The 22,536-nt window shown below is 39.8% G+C and overlaps 1 protein-coding gene across 1 annotated transcript in view; it reads right to left on the minus strand.

Annotated features, from left to right (window-relative positions):
- Positions 1–22,536, minus strand: part of LOC115421305 (neural-cadherin-like) — a 94,121-nt gene that overhangs the window by 25,947 nt on the left and 45,638 nt on the right. The window contains exons 9-23 of the mRNA XM_030137120.1: positions 21,369–21,537; positions 20,662–20,832; positions 19,623–19,795; positions 16,321–16,488; positions 15,183–15,432; positions 14,044–14,171; positions 13,428–13,614; positions 11,926–12,069; positions 9,097–9,380; positions 6,967–8,575; positions 6,140–6,233; positions 5,157–5,341; positions 3,956–4,185; positions 2,558–2,835; positions 425–639 (exon numbers count right to left, since the gene is read on the minus strand). Of these exons, the coding sequence (XP_029992980.1) occupies positions 425–639; positions 2,558–2,835; positions 3,956–4,185; positions 5,157–5,341; positions 6,140–6,233; positions 6,967–8,575; positions 9,097–9,380; positions 11,926–12,069; positions 13,428–13,614; positions 14,044–14,171; positions 15,183–15,432; positions 16,321–16,488; positions 19,623–19,795; positions 20,662–20,832; positions 21,369–21,537 (4,285 nt within the window). The remainder of the gene's footprint in view (positions 1–424; positions 640–2,557; positions 2,836–3,955; positions 4,186–5,156; positions 5,342–6,139; positions 6,234–6,966; positions 8,576–9,096; positions 9,381–11,925; positions 12,070–13,427; positions 13,615–14,043; positions 14,172–15,182; positions 15,433–16,320; positions 16,489–19,622; positions 19,796–20,661; positions 20,833–21,368; positions 21,538–22,536) is intronic.

Raw genomic sequence — 22,536 nt, forward strand, 5'->3', positions numbered from 1 at the left:
TACCCACTTACTCAGTCAGGTTTGTCCAATTTTCACAACTGTCCTTCACCTGGATGATTCAGGTTTAAAGGTTTGTGTCAGCAGGAATAAACTCTGCTGACATGTCCTTGAAACACTGAATGTCTACCAGCAACAGAATCTTCAGAAGCCGGGCCACTGCTCCGACACTGAAGACAGGCCGTAAGCAAAAACGGAATTGGTACCAAAAGCCAACACAACTAGGTTTAATACCATAGTGTAATATCATTATAATTCAGTAGTGTGCTCATGTCCCTCAGTAGAATACTAACAAACAAAATTTGTCTTGTATATCTAATTAGCTACTACTCAGTAATTAAACACCCGAAATTAACTTCCTGTTCTGGTGCAATAATGGCCTGCAGGCCCCTTTGAAAACATCTAATTATCCAGATTCTTTCTTTACCTATGGCAATGTAGTCTTCAGCATCCCCAGGCAGTAGAGTGGCCAGTGGGCCAGAGTACAGCAGCAGTCCGTCATCTTCTTCTGTCATAAACTCCAGTGAAAGATGGCTATCAAAGCATGGCCTTATAGGGGGAAACCAGGCATAACCGTTGCCAAGGAAACTAAGTCTCGTCTGCTGACAGTCTGGGCCCTCAAGCTGTGGGGGGCAGTGGCACCTGTAGCACAGTGGAGAGAAAACACTTGGGAAAATTCAAGGAAGGAAACTATCAGCGGAATTCATGCATGGTTCATGTGCGTTGACTTTTTGTTGACGGGTTGGAGTATCTCTGATTTACACAGACAATGTTTTTGACTCTGTTCCAACACCACTATGAAAGCACTTTTATCAATCAATTGTTTGCATTAGTCATGAAGCTCGGAATATTCAGGCCTACATTAAATCAATTAGCTATGAACACAACATTACTCCAGTCTATTCACTATCCATCACAGTTGGCCGAGCTGAACCCTCTGGAGACTGTTCCTGCTCAGCACATCACATCTCCATTGTTAGGAGATAATTAATTCTAATTCTTTCACTTTTCAATGCATCGTACCACTACTTATTTCCTAGAGTTTTTCTTTTCACTTATCCCTACCCAACCCATCCTCAACCTTGAGGTATTACACACTCTGTTTGACATGTGTGCAGCTGCCTTTTCTTGTACTTATCTACACTGATTAGAGTCTGATTATTAAGGATCACTGCTCTTGCAGAAACATTAGCTGAAAATGAATGTATTCTGTGGATTTTTCTGAATGTGCTTGTGTATGAGCCTGTGATGGTTCGTATTAATATCCATACAAAAACATCATAAAAGACGAGATTCATGTGCTGATGAAAACCAGTCCATTCAATCACTACGATGGCGGGAAGGGAAGGGACCGGTTGATCTCATCCTGTCCCCTCCACTGCAGGCATGTGAGACAAGCTGGCTTTGCTGATAATGTCAAAGCCATCTATTTTCATGCAGTGTCTGAGGAAGGCAGTGTGTACTGAGGCTGTTAGGGGCTGTTTCTCCCCATCGCTGTTTATTCTGCAGAGGGCCAACACATGTCAGGAATACTGATCCATACGCGGCAAAAGGGACGGCTTAAGCAGAGTGTAGCCTTGTGCATACATATGCACAAGTGAAGCACAGCACCTTACTCTTTCTCTGCTTTTTCATGTGACTTATGAGAGCCATGTCAATCCAAATCCAGAAGTGCATGTTTTTCTCACTTCTGACTGACAATATCTGATCAGCTACCGTCCGAGGTTGCCTGTTAAGCTCCTCCAACAGAGGATAGCACGAAAAATTGGATTTTTTATGGATGTACTGCAACTCACATGGCTACACACAATACATATGCTGTAACACATATGGAGAGATATGCTTCCAACACAAGGAAACATGTTCAAAGTGTGCAGCACTGACAATTTAAAAGATGTAACTACAAATAAAAATAGATCTCTCAACATCCACTCTCTTCTCGCCTTTGACAAACTTGCATGTTCATGTAAAGGGCATTAAAAGAGATTTTGAGAAGTTGTGAACAGAGAGGGGGACCAGAGTTCAAATAATCCCCTTGCCCTATATTTATTTAATCTGGGCATTAGTGTGTGCTTGAAATGAACTACAAGCTGCTTGCTCTGTGACAGACTCCCACAAAGGGCTATACATTTGAAGCAATAGGGGTTTGAATCGACTGCTGATATTTTGCTGATTTCTAGAGCATATATCTGAGGTATTAGTTAATACAATGATATGTTTATTAATGTTAAGTTGTAAAAATTTACATCAAATTCAACATTTTTGATGAAAATGATCAGTACTAAATTAAGAGCAGAAAGATCCATACATAGAATATGAATACATTAATGCGTATTATATATACACATTTACTTTACTACAAAGATACCAAGGTTGTTTGAAAATAAAACCTTCCACTCTATATTCAGCTGACAACACAGCATAGCAGCTCAAGAAAGTTAGGTCAATTTACAGGTGAAGGAGATTTTTCTCATAAGGGGTAGAGGGAGGACTGCAGCAGAAATCCCTGTTCCTATTTCCACTTTTCCATAAGCCAATATAAACTTGATGTTCAACTTACCTGTATCCATTCTGGGTGTCGATGCAAGTTCCCCCATTAAGGCAGGGATTACTGGGGTAGGAGGCACAGGGTTTGTGTGACATTTCCCTGGCAGAGCAACCACAGACAGCTGTGGATGTCACCTTGACTGAGACCAGGGACAAAGCACCTGAGTCTACCAGGGTGGGCGAGTCACTGATGCTTAGCCCTGTTGAGCAGCCACTGGATGCCTTGCAGTCTGTGTGCACGCACTCATCTATCTGCACCTGGCTCACATTCACACGCAGCAGTGACTGCAGCTGCAGAGAGTTAAAAAAAAGATAAGAGGTGAAAAGATGAGGGAGACAAAAATGGAACTCTCTAATTTTCAATAACGATTCAGGAATTTCTATGTCTGATGGTTGTTATTGGTCACAACGGTACTGACAATGACGAAGCATCAAACAGCCACTAATATACTCATATCAGGATAAGTGACATCACATGGAATGCAAAATAAGAATCAGCGACATGCAATTAGAGCTGCACAATACAGGGGAAAAACAATTGTGTGATATATACTGTGATACTGAATCACTTGACTTGAATAGTTTTATTTAGAAAGAATAAATACAATGTAGAATGACTGAAGTAATTATATAGGAGATGAATATATGAATACAGAGGAGAGTGCTTAGGCATAGAAGATAAAAATAACTTTTAAAAAGCTGAAAGAATACCTCTTACTTTTGCAGTACAGATTGCTGAACTTGACTGTTGCACAAATGGTTTCAATAAACAAACTTAGACAAGAATTGTGTCTATGCTTGTAATTTTTAAGGATTTTTTTCCCCTGAACAACTCATTTTAAATGGCACCAGTAGTGTGTGGTCTTTCTTTCTTTCTTTCTTTCTTTCTTTCTTTCTTTCTTTCTTTCTTTCTTTCTTTCTTTCTTTCTTTCAAAACTTAGAACAAAAATTATGAGAAGTGTAAAAACATTTATAGAACATCATAAAACTGTGCTGGGACACAGAGTTGAAACTACATATGGAGATTAGTCTGGAAATACAAATCTCCATTCGGGTTCATTTTCCACACATCTCGCACACTGTGCACATGCACATCACAATAACAATGAAAATGTAATACATTGTGCAGCCCTACATGAAAATCTATTCTACATAAATGCTTTTAGTAGTCAGGTTCACAGGTAGTTTTTTTTTTTTTTTTTATCAGCCAGACACAATAAGCATGACGTGATAAAAATAAATGGGAGAGACAAAGAGACATGACAGGGCCAGGCAGTACACAGGCAGAAAGTTGGCGTGAAAATAAAAGGGCAGATAAAAAGCATTGTTATCTTTTCCCCTCAAGCTCCCCAGTGTATCACTTGATATATGAGCATTGATCTCTATCTAACAGACAAGGTGGGATATATACCTTCTTTTTATGTACTGCGAGGATGCCATGCAGTTTCTCTGGGCGCAGGTAGCCAGTATCAGTTAGCACGTAGAAATGGATGTCCACTGTTTTCTCTGCTGTGTCTGCTATGCTGAAAATGTTGATGCTCGCCGGTCTGACAGACAGGGTTTCAGACAGGAAGTCCCAGAACATTTCTAGCCGACTCTTTCCCTCGACATGAGAGTCGATAAAATCTCTTGCTGTAATGCCTTCAAGAGACAAAGAGAGTGGGGGTTCATGCAATAAGAACTACTGACTCGTCAATGACAACTACAGAGTTGATCAAAGTCTACTGAGTTCCCGATTCCATTAGCTCAAAAGGTAGTCCAACATCTCCTTCTATTGATCCACACTGAATCATCCATAAGGTGAATGAGTGGAGATACAGTCAAGTAAAATTCTTCATTTCTTCAATGAAATAAACTTAGGGGACTGAAGCATCACTGTGTACAAAATACTTTAATATAAAATCAATCACATTTGTGGTGCCACCTTCCAATAATATCCAGAGAATGTAGGCAGTACTCATCTGTAATCTCTAAAAATGATAATGACTTTGAGACAGAGGCATCCGTAATGGCCGTTGAGTCTGATTGCAGAATGGCTTTTAAAATGTCAAGGACTTTACCTGACACTTACAAATTGACCTTTATAACTCTAATTTGCTCTGTGAGACTGACAGAAAGATGAACATTAAAACACAAACTTCAGACTTTTGAAGTAAAAGAAGAATAAGAAAACTGTTGTCAAGACGCAGTGCGCACAGTTGTTTTACAATGCTTAGAATTGTTAAATAATCAGTATAAAAACTCCTCCTGACAGCCTATTATTTCAGCGTTAACTGGATTGACAACCTGATAATCATTCAATGAAAAGTACCAATTTATCCATGCCTGTGGCTGATGCTGCCTCTTTCAACATCATCTACATAAAGGAACTTAACAACAACAGCAGAAACAAAGCGCTAGCTCGCTTTTTGTCGAGAACGACTGAGACGGGGAATCCTATTAAAAAGTGTTACACTCGACATTTTCCTGACTTATAGTTCAGGAGGTCTTTTATGAACATTAAAGGCAAAGTCAGAGTGTGATCGCAGCATTACACCTATTCACCTGCAGAGCACCAATGAGTCAAAATTAACACAGCGATTATTCCTGAGTCATTGATCTGCTGACATTACCGGTCAATCGCAGCGAGGCAGATGACAGGATAGCCTTTTCCTCCAGCTCCCTGACATGAACTCTGACCCCTGACATCACATCAGGCCACACCCCATCAGACACACCAACCCTCAACCAGTAGCTGCCTGCTGGAGTGTTCTGTCGGATGGTCAGCACTCCTGAGCTCTGATTCAGACTGAAGTATCTGAAAAAAGAAGGCAATATGTTACAGAGAGGATGAGTGCTGCAAGAGATGAGGGAAAGAGAGGAGAAGACAAGAGGGCTCTTTTATTTCTGAGTTCTTGTTAACAGTGACAAATATTGGACAGATGGTATGCAGGCAGAGAGAGATTTGGTCAGTAGTACCTGGGTTTACTTTAGGAAAAAAATGAATGCAAATTCAGAAAAAAAAACAAAGACCCTGAAAAAGAAAAAGGAAAAAAATAACTTTGGCTGCAATAGCTACTAAAAGAACTTGATAGTTGTCATGGTAACTGTCAGAATTTGTTAGATGAATAAAACAAATATGCAATTGGTATTTCTAATCTGATCTTGAGGGTGTGAATACTGAATAGCGGCACAAGGTCCCTGATGGAGTCAGGCTGTGCTCATACGGCTGTTTCATCTCAGAACATCATACAGATGGACCGAGATTGGTTAGTTTGTTTGAATTTGATTGCATTCTCCAGAATGGCAATCATTGTTGATGGTTCTGATTAAAGTCGCTTTGGAAAGGTACCTTATATCTGAGGCCAGAGAATTGGATCAAAGATTAGGAGAAGTACCTGTTAGGCATGTTTAAGCCGAGTGATATCACTGAAAGAGACCTTGTCACAGAAATACTGACTTGATGCTGAGTTCACATCCTTTTTATTTTTCAAATTCTACGCTGTTGGCAGTTCTTCTGGTAGCGCATTGCTTTAGCACTTGTACTTGTGCTGCACATTTGTAGATCAGCATGTTTTCAGAAAAAAATTACATGCATTTAACAAAGCGCTCTTACTTGGCTGCACTTGTCTCCAGTGTGTAGGTCTTGTTGTCCCAGTCATCAGGATCTGGGGCATACACCTTCCCCAGTGCCGCATTCGCCATCCTTCCTGTTCAAGGTAAACACACACACACACACATACACATTGATTCCGTCTGGACAGAATCTGCTGATGCCAACACTTATCTTTTTCGTCCCTCTCTTCTCCTTATCTTGCATTCTTGTGTTCTGTTCTACTTATTATGCTCATAACTGTGGAGCCCCACTGCTGGAATGAATAGGCTCTCAGTGCTCCACTTCAGAGAGCGTGGAGCTTAAGGAAGCGGGGCTATCTCAGTATGGATTATGTTATTATCGACCTGCAGTGCCAGAGTACTGCAGCTGGGTAAACAATGGCAGCCTGGATGAGTCACGGCACTACTGTTTTCCACAATTACCAAAACTGCCATGTAGCTGAGTGTGCAATCAAAGACTAACAAGTCAACACACCTAACCACCTCACCTAAAGGGTAAAAAAGCACAAAAAAAGAAGATTCATGATGTTTATCATAATGTGATGTTCAAATGAGCTTTAGGCACAGAGCAGCCAGGGGAAGAATGTGCTGAGAGCTTGAGAAAGGATTTGACAATGATATTACCATAACAAAACGCTGTTAGAATGTAAAAGGTAGAGCACAATTATGAATTCTAGCCTACACCGCACAGGTACAGGAGTGAAAACTTCCTTCACTTCAACTATAGCCTCAGTTTCCCCTCTTCAGTCTAGCTCTGCCTGCAGTGCAAAGCTCTGTAGCAAAAATCCAGGGCAAAGAGAATGAAATGAGGGGAAGCATGCAACTCACCCTTGCGGCTATGCACATAAACATCTTTCTCTCCTGCCTGATGGGCGTTATCATTCTGGTCACCAATGGTGATGGTGAGAGTGCTTGTGACTGTCATTGGGGGATGGCCGCTGTCAGTCATAATCACAGGCAAATGACACTCGCTTTGTCTTTCCCTGTCAAATCTCCGCAGGGCTGTGAGAGTGGCAGAGCTGTTTCCGTGATCCTGTAGATGGAAGTCGGTAGAGTAGAGTGAGGGCAGGGAGAGAGAGAAAGGAGGCCCGTGCTCTGGGGAGTCTCTATCCACAACGTGAAGCAGAGTTGAGCTTCTGTTGAGCCAGACCACTTGAGGTGCTGGACTGTTTTCCCACAGCACAGGGGTGTAAGCTGCCTCTAGCTCCGGCCCATTGTCATTCATGTCAAGCAGTGGCAAGTGGACCGTGGCACTGCCAGTCAAGGCTGGGGTACCCCGGTCTGTCGCCATGACAACCAGCTCATAACCTGCCACTGTCTCCCTATCCAGCGGCTTGCTCACTGTCACCACACCGGCTCGGCTGACTGTAAAATGTCCATATGGGTCAGACTGTGGAAGAATGCTGTAATAAATGTCCCCATTCACGCCTGAGTCAGAGTCAGTGGCCACGACCTGAATGATGCTGGTTCCCACAGTTGCATCCTCAGGCAAAGGAGAGAGCAGGTGGGAGCTTGGGTCAAACACAGGAGCATTATCATTCTCATCCTCCAATAAAACCAGGCAGTGAATAAGGCTGGAGAAGTCAGAGTCTTCCACCTTAATAGTAAGGTTAAACCTCTGATCCCCTGGATTCTCATAGTCCAGGTTCTTCTTCAGTCTCAGAGTCCCTGTCTGCTCTAGTCTGTGACTCACCATATAGAATCTTTGCTCAGAGTCTCCTGCTATGATACTAAATGCCACCTGTCCGTAAGTGCCAGCGTCAGGGTCCACAGCACTCAACTCCAGAATGGGACCATCCACATTAGTGCTCTCAGGTATGCGGGCACCACACCAGTCTTCACTAAACTTTGGGACATGGTCATTAACATCTGTGACCACTACAGTAACTGTTGCAGTCCCAGTCATACCACCACCATCCCGAGCCTCCACCACCAGGTGATGGCTGTCGGCAAACTCCCGGTCCAGACCTTCTGCTACCACCGATATTGTGCCAGTGCTGGAATCAATAGTGAAAAGGTCTACATTGTTTGCATTGTGCACATTCTCAATAATCCTGTAGGTCAGAATTGCATTCTGACCTACTGCTGCATCGTCAAGGTCTATTGCTGTCATTTCCACAACAAATGTTCCAGGAGGGGAATTCTCTGCCACACTGCTGTGGCAATTATCAGGAGCACAAGAGAAGGTGGGTGCATTGTCATTGATGTCCCACACGTTGATTATAACATCAGTAAAGCCAGTAAGCCCCTCGCCTTCTTCGTCGGTTGCCATAACAACAAAGCGCCACACAGCACGCTCTTCTCGGTCCATGGTGCGCTGGGCGTACATCTCCCCTGTGATGTCATTGATCATGAAGTGTGACTCTGCCCCCTGGCCATGAATGGAATAACGTATGGCCCCCTGGTCTGCATCTTTGTCTGGGTCGGTAGCTGTCACCTGCAAAGATAAACACAGTGTCTTTAGAAAATGAATATTCATTCATCCAGTCAAACCTAAATTATGATTTCCTCTTATCTCTTTTCAGCTGTCATGAGGGTCTTCTTTGCTTTTGCATTTTTTTGACAGCCCATTTAAGTGTTTGCTCTTTTTCCTGACCACCAAAATTAAAGCAATGAGCTCTGATCAGGCGAATTTCTTGCATCTGGTCTTAGAGTAGCTCTGACATTCTCACTGCTGTAGTTCCCCCCCAGAAAATAAATCACTACTGTCTCTTCAACTTACTGGAAAAATAATCCTATAATATTTCAAGTTAGGATAGAGTGTGAAATATGAGAGAATTACCATGAAACAACACTGTAAGCAGTACTTTACTGCCACATAGAGCTGCACAAATTCTAAGAAGCAGATTGGAGAAAAAAAAAGTCCTCTGGGGTAATTAAAGTTCTATGGATTATAGTAATTACTGAAAACTAGAGGGTAATACCTCAGTCACAACTGTACTCATTGCAGCATCTTACCTGTAGTACAAACACAGGTGAGCCATCAAGCTCCTCTGTGACTGATCCATAGTATTCATTCATGGAGAACACAGGAGCTTCGTCATTCTTATTAACCACGGTAACCACAGCAGCTGCGTAGTCTTCCCACTTCCCATCAGAAGCGAGGACCAGGAGCTTGTACCTCTTCTGCTGCTCATAGTCCAGTGGCTGTGCGATAAAAATTGTCCCAACTTCGGGCTCTATGTCAAAAACACCACCCTTGTTCCCAGACGTTATCTGGTAGCGCAGCTTGGCATTGGCACCTATGGCAGAATATTAAAAAAAAACAAATGATGGGGAATATATAACAAGTAGCGATTCTGATAGTAAACAAAGGAAAAAAATAATAATTAAAAATTAGTGAAATATAATGATGAAAGAAAGAGAAGAAGATGCACCATTCCTTAATTTTTTGCATTCCTGTCTTTTATCTTACTCGGTATTGCTCTAGCAGCAGCAGAACTGTATAACCACAAGGGTATTCCACCTCATTTCCTCCAAGGCCTGAGCATTAGTAGGTTTTCATGTATCCCCTTCTTGTTTTGATTACTTAATTAAATGGAAACTTTGTACCTCGTCTCTTCAGCTTTAATCAGATACTAATTAAAAAACTGCTGGAAAAAAAGTAAAAGGGAGCAAGAGACTGAAAAGCAGTGTAATACACTCTGATAGTGCCCCCTAGGGAATGATTTTAAGGGCTGAGAGAGGGTGGAGGATGTAGTTTAGTAAAGAGGAAGTCAATATCTGACCTTATCTTGTCTCCATGGAGACCATCCAATCTAAAGGTTTAACACCAGGAAGAATGATAACATGGACTCCTGTAATGTAAAGTCTTGGCTTTCGATCATCCTGTTGGGTTAAAGTATCTACAATCCCATGTAAATACACTAATCTCTACTATTAACACAACCCTTGCTGAGAAAGTGCTCCGTGCCTCCCACAGTGATCTGGCAGGCTTACAGCAGTCAGGCCCAGGGTGGAGTTTTTAAACAAGACAGATTGAGCGCGGCCTCTCAGGCACAAGTGCAACAGTATTGTAACTTTAATGTTGGGGGTTGGTGTTATTCCACAGCTATTCATCATTAGTATTGCAGCCTGGTTTAAGCTGCACCCCCGCTCACCATAAATACTTGATTAACGGACCTAAACATGCTTGATAAAGGGATCTTAGGCTACCGCTGCACCGAGGATGAGCAAGCGCTTTATTGCTTAAATCCCGCCCACCTACTGTGTGGGAGCGTGTCAGTCTTTTTGGAACATATGTGCTACAGTGTATTATCAAGCACTCAAATGAATGCTGCTAAATCTAGCACACTGCATGGTTTCAGCAAAGCCTAGACCAGACTGGGAAAGACTGCTTACAGGGTCACTTAATGAATATTGCTACAAAGGAAAAGAGCATAATAAAAAAGGTGCCTACTTGCAGTGTTGATGAAAAGGCACAGTTTTGCAAGGTACCAACATCTTCACACTGGAAGAAGCCAAATTACAGTAAAGCTGCCCCAGAGAGAATGTGGTTTGGTCAACTAAAAAACTACTTCAAAACACATTAAAGCAAAAAAATACTATAAAGAAGAGTCATCTGAGAATAGTACATCCCCTGTGGTACCTGCTACTAATGTTAGCTTAGTTTCATTGATTTTGCCCTTTCACAGCAGAAGAGTCAGTCTACAGTAGTTTCCAAGTCGTTAGTTTAGTGGAAAAATATTGAGGGTTTCCTTGTTTTGCACTGGAAATGAAATGATGACAAACAGCATGAAGGACAGCAGACAAAATAGCAAAAGAGACACGGCAAGACATAACGAAATAGCACCATTTTACTGAAAAAAATACTGAATGGTTTCTAGCTGATGTATATTTTGGAAATATGTACAGTATCCTCAAAAGGCGCATTCATACTAATATGAACTGAATTAATAACTCAGCCTTGACAAGAGTCTAAACTTTCATATCATTTGGAAGTTGACTAACTGAGATATAACTTATTCAAAATTACACTCAGTCATGTAACTCAAAAAAAAGCACAAAAGGGAAAGGGTGACTGATAACTATAGACTAAAAAGTTATATAGAATCTTTTGACACTATGTTTTTTGCTACAGGGCACAGAGTAGTTAAAAAGAGTAGCTTTCACATATTTTATAAGAAAAAAAAATCCAGTTAGACATGGACATGATCCATATTACCTGACTTATGATCTGCAAAGTCAATACATGCACATATTTATTGTGGCAAACTCTTGAAGTTCATAGGTTGCTAAAGAGAAAAATGTACCCCACTAAGTGAAAGTAAAGCCCAGGAAATTTGGTCAAAAACATGCACTCAAAGTGAAGACTGTAAAGTAAAACTAAAGTCAATTTTCTTTTTGGTTTAAAATACACAGACTGTACTTTCAGGAGGCAACGACACAAAAGACGGCCAGAAAATACTATAACTACTTGAATTACTATGCAAATATGTATATGATTGAAGCAGCAAACCACTACCAAATATAATTATGTGCAGTTATGTATACAGAAGTAGTAGAACAGTTAGAACAGTTACACTCAGTTTAACTCAAGTTAGTTCTCAAAACTGTCTACTCGTCACACAACTCACAGCTGCCAGAATTTTGTCATTTCAAGAAAAGGATGTCTAGTGAAAAAATGAAGACCATGAAATCTAGAAACTTTCATGGAGTTTCAATGCAGCTCGGAAAAAACTCTTATGCGGCTTCTAGTTGACTAGTTTCTTTAACCTTTACTTCTAGGAAATGGCATCAGTAAAATCTCCTTGGGACCTTCCAAGTCTGCTGCCTCATCAAACATACCTTCATCCTCGTCGTTAGCGCTAACAGTGACAACAGTCAAGCCCACATCTGCATTTTCATCAACGCCGACTTCATACAGCCGCTGAGCAAAGACTGGTTTGTTGTCATTGACGTCACTGATGAAAACCCGCACATACGCTGTGTCTGCAAGAATGACAGAATGGCAAAAGATTAAACAACACAGCACACACACAAGGATTCACACACACAGCTCCACAAATATGCGTGTTCTCCCTCCATCTGCTCATTGATTTTACAATTTATTGTAACTCTTTTGTGGGGAAGAGGCACTTAACCCGACGCAATGTGGCTCATTGACAAGGAAATCAGACAAAACATTATTCACAAAGATGTGCTGTAAATTACATAAATTATTCATTTTGGTCAAGAGTTTATTGTTTTAACAGGGGTAACAGATTTCAACAGAAAGAGAAACAGTAATGGGGCTGAACCTATTCAACAAGCTGTTTTTTTTGTAGAGTAGATAAAGAACCTCTCTACTGGGAAGGTTAAATATTTATAAGATGACGAGTGTTTGTGTCTTATCGGTGCCCTCCTCATTACACTGTTTATTTCTTTAGTTAGAAAGAGTAAATTATCTGCTCACAAAACACATAGGTGACATGTTAATTTGGAGCTGCTGCAATAAGAGATGATGGTAGTGAAATGTGGCTCTATTTTCTTTGGTTGTTTTTGCGTTTTACTCCTCCTCTTGTTGTATCCCAAGGGGTAAAGCAGAGAGACAGGTAATGTTTGCAGAGGAGATGAGCCCTTCTGGATGGAAGAGATATGTAGCATAAGACACAGCTAAGTCTCATTGCAAATGCTAAGCAGCCCTGGCAGCCCAGGAGAGAAGGCTTTGCTGCTCTGAAACATCACCCTTTAACCCTAATATCTCATTCACAAACATTGGCAAAGATCCACTTCTGAATACAAACGTCATATTACGTCACTTGGGACACAAACAGAGGTTTTATTACTGCCAAGATGTCACAGAGAGAACCACGTAAACAAACACAGGCCGAACTACTCAAATATTGAACATCAAAAATTAAAACACATAGAGGAGAGTGAGGCTGCTTGGCCTTGGTAGTGGAATAAATCAAATTAAGATTCACTTTTCAAAATCAATCCCAAGGTGTAAATGGATGTAATATAGTGCCAGTGTAGTCTAGTTAGTGCACAGGGAGAAGCCTATTTTTCATCAGTGCCCTGTGGGCTTGGGCAAAGAACAATATAGCCTTTTATGAATGGGCCATTGCACCAGGGTGGAGGTCACCTCAAAGTTAACTCTGCAAGTCAGATACTTTCTCAGAATCTAACTGAAATATCACAGTAACAGCAGTAACAGAAACGCTGTAACTGAAACATTAACCGGAGGCAAACGTCTCTAACTATAGTGTAAATACTTTCATATCAAATTAAGGTAATTTTATTTTACTTATTTACTAACCTTTAATTAGCAAGGAAAAAATGGCTCATGTTGATGAACCGTCCTCTACCTGTGTTAGGCTGTTTGTTTTTTCCTGGTCGAGCTGACTCCTGGCCATCCTCAGACTGAACTTCCAGCAAATAGGAGCTGCGTGCCTCACGATCAAACACAGCCTCTGTGTAGATGATCCCTAGTTTTGGATCTATGCGGAACAGATGGTGATCACCACTGCTGTCACTCAACAGAGAGTAGGTAATCTGTGGGGCAAAGGGAATTCAAGTATTAAGTTACAGTATATTCTTTAAAACAATAACCTGTAGAACAGTTTCATAAATTAAAGGCTTTGTAGTTGAAAATGTCAGGAGGTCTCCATCATTTTCCCTGAGACAGTCTTTTTATTGCAGGCAAAATTAGATCGATACAGAGTTCCACCGATGTTATCAAAGTCAGTCAGACTGCTGCAGTGGCTCAGCTCCCAAAACCACCATGACAACACTTTGACAACTGCGAACAAAAGCTTCCGCCGACGAGGCATTGTGGTCTGATGTTACAGAATGCTCCTTCGAGCGTAACAATGATGGCTTAGCAAAGAAAAACCAGTCCGTAGGTGTAGCTGTGCAGTTTTCCGCTTAATGCCATCAATTTTAAGCTTATGTGACATGAATATAAAACAAATCACCACAAACCTCCCCATTAAGACCCAGGTCTTTGTCATGGGCAGACACTTGAAGGACTGAGGTCCCAACTTGAGCTCCTTCTGTCACCGAGGCCTCGTAGATGGAGGAGGTGAAAAATGGCACGTTGTCATTGACATCTTGGAAAAGAAGAGAAATTTAATAACAAGGTGACATGTTAATTTCCATATAATAAATCAGTAATAGACTGTCCTTTGCCTAAAGTCTCCTTAACCTGGCACATTAAAGATTTAGGACTTTCAATATTTTAAAAGACTGTTTAAATGGTGACCTGAATTTTCCGACAATTGCAGATGATCTTAACTTTATACGTAACAGCTAAAAAAGCCAAAAGTTGGAATAACTTTGTTTTCAGGCACATTCCTTTTTATCCCTATTTATACACATGAGAAATGACCTTTAATCAGGTGTAATGATCACATACTGAGTCCCAGCTACACTTAATCTTTCAAGAAGAAATCACATAATCACAATCATTTCATAAGAAGAGGTAAAAATATTTTATTCCAACTTCATGGGCAGCAGTGTATAAATAGATAAATGTCTTGATTGCTACCATTAACCCATAAAAACCTGAACAGCCACTGGCAAATGATAGCATCTACTGATCTAAAATGTTTAATAACTTCTGATCCACTAATCCTGTCAATACACATAAATAATTGGTATAAAATGCAGTTTGTCATCTTTTCATGGTCATCAGATAAGACCCATTTGGACATTCAAAGGCTCCGTAGAGAACGTGGAAACACTGTCATCTTCTACACCATTGATTCACCAGTAAAACCCAAATGACAGTGGGTGGAGACACTTGGTTTATGTTCAGTTAATGATATTTTTACAGAAAAAGTTACTTTTTCTTCTGTTTTCTCTGTTTCTGATATAATAACCCTCAACTTTAATCTGAGCTTTTATTAAAATCTACATGGTCAGTAAATTAATAATAGGAAAATACCTGATTTTCACTGAAAAAACACATAATACAGAGGATAATATCATAGTAAATAGTAATAAATCACTTAAGAAAGGTTAAATAGAGAGAAAAACATCATTTGGGAACTAACACAGAAGGAGCACTGAGTCTTTATGGATTACCTGGTGAAGTAATTAAATTAAAATAAAAATTGTACCTGTAATATTGACATAAACTGTTGTGAAAGCTGCAAGAGGCACTGCAGCTACATTCTGTGCTCGGACACGAAGAGAGAAGAAAGGAGTGGTTTCATAATCCAGTGGTTCAGACACTAGGATGGATGCTGAGCCGTCCTCTCGGTTGGGGGAGAGATAGAAACGAACCGGCATGTTGGTTTCAGGGACCATCCCGTCCTCCAGGTTGTAGGTCACCCTCGGGTCACCCAGCTGAGAGGTCGCCTTGATTGTCTAAATCGAAAGGAAAGTTACATTATGAGGCAACAGCAGATGAGTTTTGTAGATCAACAATGGGGATGACTAATGCAGAAAGCAGAGAAAAACAACCCTCAGCTGAGACAAAGTGAGCTCAGTAAGCAGCTCTGCATCCTGGAGGAAAAAGACATAAAAGCCAGAGAATCTGCTTGTCTCCAGCTTAAGCCCACTTGGCAGACTTACTCAAGCCTTATGATCTCATCTGATGGACATTCATACCCTAGTCAACTCTCTCTTTAACAAGAAACAGAGTGAAGGCAGGTCAAGAGGCATTTGTTCACATATGACAGGCTCCTTTGTAAATAGGTCACACTGTATTTTTGCTTTGTAACCTAAAAGAAACACAGTCAAGCTTTGATGGCAATTATTACAGTGATTGATTACCTAAATAGGAAATAGAGCGCAAACAGTCAAACGCACTTTCTCAGTTCTCAAATAACCTAACGATGAAAGCGAATCCCCGTGTGGAGAACTTGGAAGTAAAAAAAAAAAGAGATTTTTTTCGCTCTCTGGATTGACAGCCATATATTTTTCACATCAAAAGAGATATTTTGAATGGATTAATTAGCCTGGAGTCACAAAACTTGCTTAGTACATGCGATTCAATCACAGCTTTTACCTAAAGCATCAAACTAAAACACCTTTACAGATTTTCAGCACACTGACAAATCTTCAATGGTGTATTTTTAGCACAAAGACAACACGGTGTCTGAATAATGCTCACACCGCACAGTAATCCAGGGGAGAAGGTAAACAAACATTCAGTCAATTACAGCAACCAGAAATGGCAAGAGTTACAGAAATATTAGCAATAACTGATATCAAAGCTTTACACACAAACACACACACACACACACACAGTACCGCTATAGGTGTGTCTCGGGCGGTGTTCTCAGGGATGATCACACTGTAGCTCTCCTTTTCCCATTGAGGTGGCTGGTTCTTTACATTTGTGATGGTGACAGCTAATTCCACAGAGGTGCTTCGGTTTCCTCCATCTGTTGCGACGATGTCTCGAGTGATATAGGTCCTCTGTAGCCACAGAAATAGTTTGGTTAGTAAAACGTCGTTGTTAGAGCTGAACCGATAACCTGATTAAATGGATGTCAACGTTAATCATCACACATACTGATATCAATTTAATATCAATATTTAATTTAATATCATACTGATATCAATTTAATATTTTATCCCTATTTATTGATGGTGGTGTCTCATCTTTTATTGATAATATTTTTATCCTATGCTTCAGTTTGCCATGTCATAGTACGGTTGGTGTTATTTACTACTGTCATGTGTCTGCAGCGTTATTTATTGTTATGTGTCTGCACTGAGATATCTTCTTGTTTGTGCTGTGTTTTCTGTATGGCGTTGAAGTCCCCTTGCACTATTGCCCACAATGAATTTTCCCCCGGGGACAATAAAGTATATCTTATCTTATCTTATCTTATCTTATCTTATCTTATCTTATCTTATCTTATCTTATCTTATCTTAATAAGCAGTAATGTACATTTTATCCTGTTGCTGCCTTAATCAGTAGAATTCCCACCCTTGTGGGATCAATAAAGTTTCATTTTCATTTTCACTAAATTATAAAATAAATAGAAATATGTATACAAATGCATATTTAAATTCCTTAAACTAATGTGCTAAATGTATGAATGCATACTTTGATATTCCTCGCAAAGCTTATTATTCAGTGAAATGTGATTTCATGTCTTGCCAAACTCTAAAAATCTAATAGAAAAAGATAATAAATCATGCATGAGACAGATTGTACTAAAATGACAAGAAACCATGTGCATTTTATAAAATCAGCAGAACTGTTAAACAGACTCCTCTGAAAGGTGAAAACATGTGTAGGTGATACTCATGATAAGCTGATAATAACTGTAAAGACTTCATGCTCTTCTCTGAAACTGAACTTGTTCTGTACTGTATTAAGGAAATAATTTAATTAGGCAAAAAACAACAACATAAGCCTCACAATAATTTGTTAAAACTATAATCCCAATGGCACAAAAGCTCCTCTACTTTTGTTGTATAATTAAACTGCAAGGAAATGAGAGAGTAAACGTGACAGAGAAACTCTATTTTCTCAAAATGGACACTGCAGAGAAAGCTGGAAATTTCCTTAAGAGGTCATTAGGGTATTTGTTTCTGTTTATCTAAATTAGACAATGTGCAGCATCAACATTACACTCAGACCGGTGGAAGAAAAAGCATCCTTTAAAAATCCCCTGAAGCACCCTTTTTGCTCACTGAAGGTAATTTTATTTAACTGTCACAACTCTTCGCAGAAGATAATGCAAGTTACTGTGGCTCCACTTTGTTACAAAAAAAGGTTCAATTAAGAATTCAGTTGTTAAGATGTAGGGTTTCACCCGTCAACTGCATTATTCTATCAATGCAAATTGCAGCCTGGCGACTATTATTGTTCTGCAGCCGTCAGATAAAAAGGAATCTCACTTAACTTCAGAATTACATTTTCTCTTCCTAGGACAATCCAATTAGTATTTGTAAGAAAGTACAACCCTATACCAAAGCTTGAAACCAGAGAACAAAGATTTTAATCTGTGATGTCCAATGTGGATCCAGGAACTGCTATTTCGTTTTTTTTAACATGACCCGAATAACTCCCTGACTTTGTGGATACATTCAAGACATGTTAGATATTAAATATGCCATAATTGTATCAAATCAGAAGTAGAAAATATCCATTAAACATTGTGTGTATGGTCAGCAACTTCACGCATCTTCTTCACTTTATTTCAACTGAGATTTATACTGAATAAAGAATGTCATGCAGAATTATTGCAGGGTAGAACCACTGCTGCTGCTTATTATAACCTGGATATTCAACAAAAATGTGGTACATCAGCTGGGATTTAAACTCCACATACTGCTGTCAAGTGTAGTGTGAAAAACTTGCCTTACGTTCATTGTAATCAGAGACTGTAATGAGATACAATAATACAACATCTCACTCCAACTGAGAGAGTTAACATTTAATATTGTGCTTGTATAATCTAACTTACAACACAAAAGGTTATGGAAAGATTCAAATAACTTGTGAAACCATTGTGAAATATGCAACAGCTATGTTCAGCCAGGATTTGGACTTAACTCTTTGAATTTTGCATGAAGTCAGTGGCAAAAATTGCCCGAGACTCAAACATCAGTGTGCTAAAACATATGCTAAATAATACAGATTTTATAGTGCTATAGCAAGTTCTTAGGCAAAGAACAGCTCTTACATTTGACTAAGTGAAAGAAGACAACAGAAGGAAGAGTGCTAATAGGCTCTGGAAATTAAAAATGTAAAAAGAAAATGTTGTGTTGCTCTGACAATAAATCACAAATCAAAAGTACAGCTATTAGTTGACAAATATCAAACCCTGAAGCAGTTTGTGACAAATGTTTGTGTCGAACACAAACCTTTATGAAACTAAAATCATTCACCTCTTCAAAACCAATGTTTAACTGCTCTTGAAGGATTTTATCATTTTATCTTTTCAAACATAAGCATATGTTTGAGCTGTTAGCACCAGGATGAGCTTTTGCAAGTCAAATCACACACACACACACTTCAAGCCTCTGAACGGTTTCAGTAAATAGCTTCGAAATATATCACTCGTGTAATAGTGCTGCATGCTGTCAGACTGCTTATCGAAGTCTCATAATAAATGAAAATTAAATAAGTGCTGAATCCTATTTATCAACGCCAGACTATTTCAGATAGAAGCATGTTAGCTTGAGATAATTAGCTTTTTGAAAACCCGTGTAAGTCATTTCAATAGAGAATGTGCATTTTTGTCCATAAGAGTCTAAAGGACAGTGTCTAAAACAGTGCAATAAACAGAGACGCTGTCACAACACATGACCACAGGAATACCAAGCTGTTAAGATCTATTTTTAATAATTTGTTTAGCCTGATTTAGTCTCGCTCCATCTTCTATCTCTGTGGTCTTCCCACATGTAGCACCTCTGGGAGTATGCATACCCCAGATTGGGAGGAGCAGACACAGACACTTGGAGATGGCTCATTCATTAACTTTGTTGACACAAACCCACAGGCTACAGTGAGATACAGACAGTGTGTGTGAGACTAAGTGTGTTTGTGTGTCTGTACTGGCTGTGTGCCTGCTAATAACTGCTGACCGACCTGTGAGATGGGCTGGTTGACATAGACCCATCCAGTCACAGGGTTGACCCTCAGGTACTCCGGCTGCTCCAGGGACATGGAATAAGTGATCGCCGCATTAGTGCCAAAGTCATCATCGTGAGCCGCCACACGCAGAAAACTGGTACCGACCAAAGTGTCTTCTCTCAAAAAGTCTAGAGGATGCAAAAATAATACTGTATGAGTAAACAATAAGGGGATGTAATGAAAAACACTTGTTCTTTTTCTGTGTATTTCATTTTTGTGCATCTATAGTCTATGTCATTACATCAGTACATATCAATACATATCAATTGTACTTTTTACCTCACTGCATTTGTCTGACTGCTTTATTTAGTTTTCAGATTCTAATATTTCATAGCCTTCATGTCTTTTGAAATGCATGTATCTTCTGCAAAAAGTGAGACAACTTAATAAACTTTAAAGCCCATCTTGGATTAGCTGGAAATGCATTGTTACAAAGCTGCAAACAGGCCTATACTACTATAAAATGTTTTAATTATTATTGTGATAATGGTGATAATATGCTCCTATACTTTTATTTAAGTGAGGTTTTGAATGCAGAACTTTTCTATGTGGTGGAGTTTCACACAACTCTTTTAATACTTTTACTAAACGAAAGGATCCACACACTTCTTTATTGGACGTTAATAAAGATGAGGGCAGGGAATAGTTGAGGTCATGCATGAAGAATGTTATGAACATAGATCATTAAGCAAACATAACTTAGGTTATGGCTACTGAGAAGTCTTTTTCATCTTCTCCAATTTTCAAGCAGAAATGCAATTTATCTAACAGGGGAATTAATGGTATTAAATAATTACTTATAAACCAAATTAGGGCATATTTACAGCATTTATACTCTAAAACACAAGCCCAATTAAATGAAATTACGACATTAAAGGGGCATGCAGCCTCACACCACTTCATCTCACCCTGTTTAGTTTGGTAACGCTCCTGCTTCAGCAATGTGTCATTCTGACACACATAACAGCTTTTATATTTGCTATCCAGCACTTACACTCATAGCGCAAATTCTCAAACTTGGGGCTATTATCATTCTGGTCCAGTATCTGGATGGTGAGCTGGCAGATGCCGATGAGCGGCTCCTCCGCCCAGTCAGTGGCTGTTACTGTAATTGAATACTCTCTCTGCCGCTCCCTGTCGAACCGCCTGGCTGTCACAATTACTCCTGTAAATACAAAACAATGATCAACTCGTTACTTTATCTCGCCTAATGTACACACACAAATATGCATACAGCCATCCATCTATTCAGCAGTTCTCCAATTCACCCCTCTACACATCAATGCATACATTCACACATCCATCCATATTCATCTATCATGAAAGCAAGTAAACAATTCCACATGCATTCAGGGTGATTCAAGCATTCACTTCAAGTGCAATGATTTTGTTATTCAATGATGACATTACAACGATGGAAAACAACCCTGAAAGATAATGAATAACAAAGTACATGTAAGGATGTCTCTCTCTTCCGCTATTTGTCTTTCATTATTTTTTATAGTTCTTGAGAAAATCCATTTCAATTATATTACATTTTCAACTTCGTCACCAAGCTTCCGCTCCTCTCAATTGGCAGGTTAACTGATATAACCCAGGTGATGTCAATTACCATTAAAATGCAGCACTATCTACAGTTAACTCTGAGCTCTATGTCTAATTGAGACCTATTTTAGCCCAGACGATTCGTGACTGCTCTACCTGTGTCTGGATGAATTCTGAAGGCAGCCATGGCGCTGTCTCTGTGCATTAAGCCATATTTGACTTTTCCATTTGCTCCCTCATCTGCATCCACAGCATGCACTTGCAACACAAAAGTCCCCGTTGGCTGGTTCTCCAGCACAGAGGCCTGCTCACGATATTGCTGGCACTGAGATAGAGAGAGGAGGGGAGGGGGAATGATGAGAGAAAGGAGAGAGACAACACAAAAAGCATTTCTCATACATGAAAATACATTGTCTGAAAATGTTACATTAATGAGAATACAAGGATCAAACAAAATAATCTCATTAGGAGAAGGTCATTACACACACACAGAGAAACACTGCACATAAAAACACTGTAGAAGTTACACATACGGTAGTTCGTATCTATGTAAATTAAAGCATTTGGGCTGATTTCTTTTGAAGACCAGACATGAGCAGCTTTGTCTCAGTCAGGAATTCAATCCAATCCCTCTAATGAACATATGCCCCAGAAAAAGAGCTGCTCTCTGGAGTCCTTATTTTTTATAATCAGATATAAATGCTAACTCCTTCTCAACAGAATGACCATGAGAAATGAAAACAATAAGCAGGGAGGAGCACGTATACACCAGGGTGTAACAGAGGGAGGGAAGTGGATCAAAGGATATGAGAGCGATAGAAAAATAAAATAACGTAAGAGGTCCGTGAGATGTGTTAACTCAGAGTGTATGGCCTGTAGGTGGCTGTCCATAAAATCTCATAATATCAGATAGAAGGTCACATTAGCCCAGCCGGTTCTGAGGCGTTACTTGATATTTAAGTACATCAGCTACCAAGATGTACAGCCTACCCAAAAGACCAGGAGCTATAGCTCCACGAGTATGTCTTCTGCTGAAGTTCAAGTCATTCCTAATTAAAGCAGAAGTTAATTAAACAGGTATAGTATATTGTGATGATATTGCATTTTTTTTTTCATAAATTAATTGAAATCCCAATGGAGCGCCTAAAGATAGAGTGGGTGTGCAGGCTAATCAGAACTCATGGGAAAACAGAGCGGAGAGAGACGGAGGCCAGGGAAATGAGAACACCAGGGCGAAAATAAGAGAGTGAGAGAGTGCAGTGAGGAAAGGAAGGAAGAGGTGATGGACAGAGGAATAACAGTAGTGCACTGAGGAAGAGACAGA

This window comes from Sphaeramia orbicularis, chromosome 6, assembly GCF_902148855.1.
Source record: "Sphaeramia orbicularis chromosome 6, fSphaOr1.1, whole genome shotgun sequence".
Classification (NCBI taxonomy): Eukaryota; Metazoa; Chordata; class Actinopteri; order Kurtiformes; family Apogonidae; genus Sphaeramia; species Sphaeramia orbicularis.